Raw genomic sequence first — 6,114 nt, 5'->3', positions numbered from 1 at the left:
GAAATTTATTGTTATTTTTTTTTTTTGTATATCACAATGTATTATAACAATTTCTTTATATGATAGCATTAAATCTTAATAACATAATGGGTTCCTATCCTACATTGACATGTATACAATAGTATACAATGACTAATTAATGGAATAGTAATTATACACATGTATGTATCATGTAAAATAGAGGATGGAGAGACACACATAGACATAGCTAGAATATCACAGCACTGTAGAACTACATAAACATACATTTGTATACCAATATTTCAAACTCATATATATTTCACCTGATTAAATTTTAAGTAAACATTTTAATTCACCGAAAATGAATAGAAAAAGTGAACTTGTGTCAAAATATGTATGATATGAAAAATTGAAGTGATATGCTTATACAAAGTATGAAAAAAAAATAAATACTTTCTTGACCTGTAAAAATAGCACATCTGCATTTAGATATATAAAGGGAAGATGAGGATGCTTTGACTTAAAGATGCTCCATCGCCGACAGAGCATAAATGATATTCATCATTTGAACAATAATTGATGTGTAATCGTGTATATATGCCTAATTAGCACAAAAAATAACATAAAATAATTTATTTTGCCTTTGGTGCATGCACAATCATTACTTCATTCCATATAGAATATAGTGCCAGGGAATTTTTTCGGGATGCAATTAATTCTTTTTCATATTTTTAACTTGAAGTAAAATTAGAAGCTCAAACTTTTCAATGGTGGTAATGATGTAAAGTAAGTAACTTTTGTAACTAAAGAAAAATACTAAATCGTCTGCTCCTGTTTTTGATAGTGAAAAAATACCATTTGTCAGTGGTGGAGCATCTTTAAATTGATTTGACTTTTTACATACACTAGGGTGTTTTAAACATCATTCTTGCAACTTTTTCTCCCATCCAAAATGAAAGATATTACTACAATTTTGTAAATTAAAGTCCTCAACTAGCGACAAAGAGAAGCTTGTAAGGCTATATTTCTGTTACTTCTTGTGAGCGTGTCAAGTCATTTACTTCAAGTAGATCATTGTGACCTACTTCATGGCTTTTTCCTACAAAGGAATCTATGAAGTCAAAATATAGGTCACAATGACCTACTTCTGGTACATTAAACTACCTCACCACAAGTGTACCTATGGTTATGGTTCAAAATGTAAATTTCAATGACAAATATTAGTGGGAAAAAATAGACAAAGTAATATGTGAAAGGATGGGTAGATCATTGTTTAGAAATATACAGAGGTTCCACGATAACCTGGGATCCAAAAGTCTGAAAAACTTACAATTCGGACGGAAGTATCAGGGAATATATTTAATTATAAGTAAACAGAATCTGGTGGTCAAGAAAACTCGCAATCTGAACGATTTGGGCTGGGTACGCAAGTGTTTGGATTATTGAATGTTCACTGTAGTTCCTCTGGACCACAGAGGGACAATTAAAATATTAAAATTTCAGCAACAATAAATTTTATCAATTTTAAACAATTGATTATAAACCACTAAACAAAAGCACCACAAAAAGAGTCCTACCAACGACATACGCAAAATTATATAAACACTTAAAAGTATCTCCATGTGTCTCATAATTTGTATCAGAGATTCCCTAAAGGACACAAAAACAAGATTAAACATATAGATTTATGTAGAAACTTCAAAGTTTCAGTCTCAGTTCGACCACAATAAAAAAACCTTTCAATTTAACTTTCCCTCGAGTAATATCTATTTGAAAGTAAAGAGGAACAGATGCTTATGTATCCTGTATTGGTGTAATTGTGTTATAGGCCCAGTTTAAATGGCAGAGGAAAGCCAGAGTACCCAGTGAAAAACCATCAACAAGTGGTCAGTACCTGGCAACTGCCCCATATATGATTTGAACTCATGACTCAGAGGTGGAGGGCTTGTGGTAATATGCTGGGACATCTTAACCACTTGTTACCACAGACCCAGAAGTCTTTGAACTCAAAACCCTGATGAAGAGGTCAAGTTAGTGTACATGCAGGTGTAGAAGTTGGAAACTTTACACATTAGACCACTACTGTCATAGTGGAAGTTCAAATGAGTTACTTAATATAAAGAATTTATTTTTACAGAAAATGCTATCATTTTCATACAGTACCTGTTGTTGAGTGAGTTTATGCTTTAAATACACAAGAATGTCCTTCAACACCAGGAAGTGTTTGACCCTTTCTTTTAAAATGACATTTCTTTTTGACAAAGAATTATAATCTACGAGGAATGACATTATTTCTTACAAGATTGTCAACATTAATAACAGACACCTTATGATCAACTTGTCTCAAATATTCTGTACTGGAACAGGGGAAGTAACTCTGGTAGGCCAGACTCATCAAAACAATAACTCTGATTAGGCCAGAGAGAAAATAAATTACACCAACAAATCATGTATAAATTCATTTGTAGATGTAAAAATAAAACATATAAATGTATTTAAATGAAATCAATTTGGCAATTAGCAAAACACAAAGAAATAATATAAGACAAAACTAATATATTTAAGTCCTTTTGGCTGGTTCCAATTGCAATAAAATTTTGTTTATTTTAAGTTTTGGTATAAATCATATATCATATACAGTATATGCTAGCAAAATTCATTTTTAATTTTAAAACAAAATATGGAAAAAAAAGAAGGTAATTTTGAACTTTCACATACAAAGTTCTCTTTTGTTTTAAATGGTTAACATAAATAATGTAACACATGCATGTATATAAACATAACCATTTTTTAAAACTTATAAAAATATTTCATACTTACTTTCATGCACTCATATTTCACACACTGAACCCTATACTTAACAACTTAGCTCATTCTCCAATCATCTTCCTCTTACATCCTTGAATTGCAAGCCATTCAAATTCAAACATTTTTTACGCTGTCATTCCCACATATATATATATATATATATATATATAACTTCCAGCACATATTGGTTTATCTTTTACCATTGTATTTTCTGCTAAGATAATCATACATGGTTTCTCATACCATGTATATATATTCAGTATGTGCTCTACAAAACAGGTGCTTTCCAAAAAGATCACAGTTATACCCTGAATAAAAACAAAAAAACACATGTACCGATACATCATTTTGTTTAGAGAGAAAATATGTTATTTTCTCAGTATTTTATGGCATTTTTTCTAGAAAACAAATAATTTTCATTATAATGAGCAGCTATTAACAAGAGCAGATAACTCTAAAAAAGATAGACCAGACTCTTGCTCAAACAAAGTTCCAATATATTAATTGTTTGGGTTATAAGGCCATTATAGTATTGTTCTTTTTCTATAACACAGCACCTATTTCAATATCCTAGTATAAAATTCTTTAAAGTATACTCCTTAAACACTTTTCAGTTTCTCCTAAGAGTAGCTTTTCAACATGTATCTCTGTGCTTTTTATTTCACTTTCTTTTAAATTTTACGAACACAAGTTCTGTGACTAAAACTAAATCATCCGAATCATTCTGTTTCTTCTCCTGGAGATGCATACTCCCCGTCGGTGTCTGTAAACACCTCGTTATCCGTGTTGTTATCCAAATCCTTGGATTTATTATCCATTTCTCCCTTCTCTCCTTCCGTTTCTTCCTGGTCGACAAATCCTACCTTTTTCACAGCTGAGGTTGACGTTTTACGATCAGCCCCCTTGGCGTTTTTACCATCCTTTGGTTGGCGTTTTCGTTTTGGCATCTTCCATCCGTTCCATACACGAATAGTTTTATCCCAGGAACATGATACATACTGCAAAAATAAGGAAATGGTGATTCAGAAAAAAGATGTATACATCATAAATAGTTCAACAAAGTTTTAAATACATGTACAAATGTAATGACTAATTATATCTAGATCATAAATTACCAGATAGTCAGTTTGTAAAATACAGATTTCATTTCAGATTTCAATGTATTTTATAGTCAGATGTATAAAGAAAATTGAAATTGGACAACAGGTTGTATGCCTATACAAGCCTCTACCTAAAATACAGACATATTATATAAATAATTCTATACAATATCATAGATCTAGAGCAATATGACCTTCATTACACTTAAGTCTGTTCCTGTTCATACTTATAAGCCAACATTCATTTTTGTTTGATTTACTTTCACGAATTTCACAATTCAAGTAAATTTGTGAAAGTTTATCTCTGCGAAGTAACATCTACAATCGTACATCATTTAAATTTATAGAAATTTTCATTTAAGTTTTAAATCTGCAACAGTTATGTTCACAAACTTGTTTTTAAAATGAAAATTGAGAAATTTAGTAGTCAAGAAAGAAAGTTGATTTACAGTACATGACTTCAGTGAAAAATAGTGAAGGAGATAAAACCAATTAAGAAGTGATCTCTTTACCATCTCACTGCTTCTCTATGGAAAAAATCAACTATCTGATATCCTTCCTAGGGAGCTAGCACAGTTTTCAAAATCAAGCCATAGTTTCTTACTTTTGGTAAAAATATCTTTTTAGATAGGCAAATCAATGGCATATGAAATTTCCATCATAAGCAGTGAAAAGGAACTAGATCCTGGAAAAAGAACTGATGGAAAGATGGTCAAATTGACACAACATATATCTACAGTCCCGCGGGTATTAGAGAGGGAAGTAATAAGTAAAGACTTACCTGGTTACGTTCTGGTATATGTATGATACTTCTGATTGCGTCTGTGTGGCCCTCGTTAGTCTGAACCAGTCGGTAGTTTTCTGGGTCATATACTCTGCAAGTACAATCAAAAGCTGTTAAAATATATTTTTAAGCAATTTCATGTACCTTTGATTAGTATTTTATTGACTTATGATTTTCTTCAGTAAGTAAGAACTTGAAGGATTTGAGATGTGGGTAAACTACTATTTACTGTCGAATAGTCCCACCTTCTGGTGAATTTTACATCACAAAAATATGACGTCATAATCACCACCTTCTGGTGAATGTTACATCACAAAAATATGACGTCACAATCACTCAAAGGAGGACTCATCGTGTATACAAATTATGCTTTATTCACATCAGCTTGGTATATAGTAACTGATGTATTATAATAGACACAACTGCCTGTTAATGCTCATTTGGTATAAAATGCATTGTGGTTTGTTCCTTTTTTAAAGAATTTTCAAATGAATGCATTGACTTTAAATTTACTGTAATATATAAAAACAATATGTTCATATTGGTTTTATTGTTCATTTGTCATCCAATGCTTTGATTTTGTCATTGAAAACAAGCTACTTCCGACAATAATAAATGTATTGTCTGTGAAGTTTTTCTGCTATTTACCTGATATATTTTTGTGCACCAACCACTATGGCACCATTCTGCATGTCAATACACAGGCAGCACACTCCACCCTGAGCTGACAGAACCGTCTCACACTCGTTCAAACCATGTCCTGCCTACAAAATAAATCACCAATGGAAAACATACTCTCTCCTTTCCATTGACTGATGGATACTATTGTAGTAATTAAAGTGAAAAATATAGCATATTGGGTTAATCTATCATTTTTTTTAACTGCCACAGGTTCTTATTGGTTCAAATATGGTACATACACTTGATATACATGTACCTTGTATAAATCACACCTCAGGAGCTTCACCTAAATTATTCCCCCAGATACAGAAGACTATGCCTTACCCAAATCCTGATGGTACTGTCTTCTGATCCTGTTACCCATGATCCTTTGCCGTGAGGATTCCACCTTACACAAGTTATCTCCCCTTCATGGCCCTGAAGCGTATTGACGAGGGTCATTTTGGCACCATTGGTATTAAACTTCCTAATATAGACCATCTTATCACTGGAGGCATAGGCAAACTCATTACTGAAAAAGAAGAAGTACAAATCATGATAAAAATGATGATTATTCTTATCAGTGTATCAGCTGATTCATAGAAAGAAAGTATGTCTATGGAGTATCTTTCTACCGAACCAAATTCTATCCTTGGAAAGTTACCCCTGAACTTTTGAGACAGATAATGTTCAGTACGAGTATCTTACTATTTGGGTGGATATCTTCCTATTTGTGTGGATATCTTACTATTTGTATGGATATCTTTCTATTTGGCTGGATTTCTTACTATTTTTGTGTAT

The 6,114-nt window shown here is 32.0% G+C and overlaps 1 protein-coding gene across 1 annotated transcript in view; it reads right to left on the bottom strand.

Annotated features, from left to right (window-relative positions):
• Window positions 1-3,106: 3,106 nt before the first annotated feature.
• Window positions 3,107-6,114, bottom strand: part of LOC138333917 (uncharacterized WD repeat-containing protein alr3466-like) — a 32,454-nt gene continuing 29,446 nt past the window's right edge. The window contains 4 exon segments of the mRNA XM_069282571.1: window positions 3,107-3,767; window positions 4,651-4,744; window positions 5,302-5,417; window positions 5,659-5,845. Coding sequence (XP_069138672.1) covers window positions 3,489-3,767; window positions 4,651-4,744; window positions 5,302-5,417; window positions 5,659-5,845 — 676 coding nt within the window. The 3' untranslated portion in view covers window positions 3,107-3,488.

The sequence above is a fragment of the Argopecten irradians genome, chromosome 10 (assembly GCF_041381155.1).
Source record: "Argopecten irradians isolate NY chromosome 10, Ai_NY, whole genome shotgun sequence".
NCBI classification, from domain to species: Eukaryota; Metazoa; Mollusca; class Bivalvia; order Pectinida; family Pectinidae; genus Argopecten; species Argopecten irradians.
This window is presented reverse-complemented; position numbering and strand designations above follow the sequence as displayed.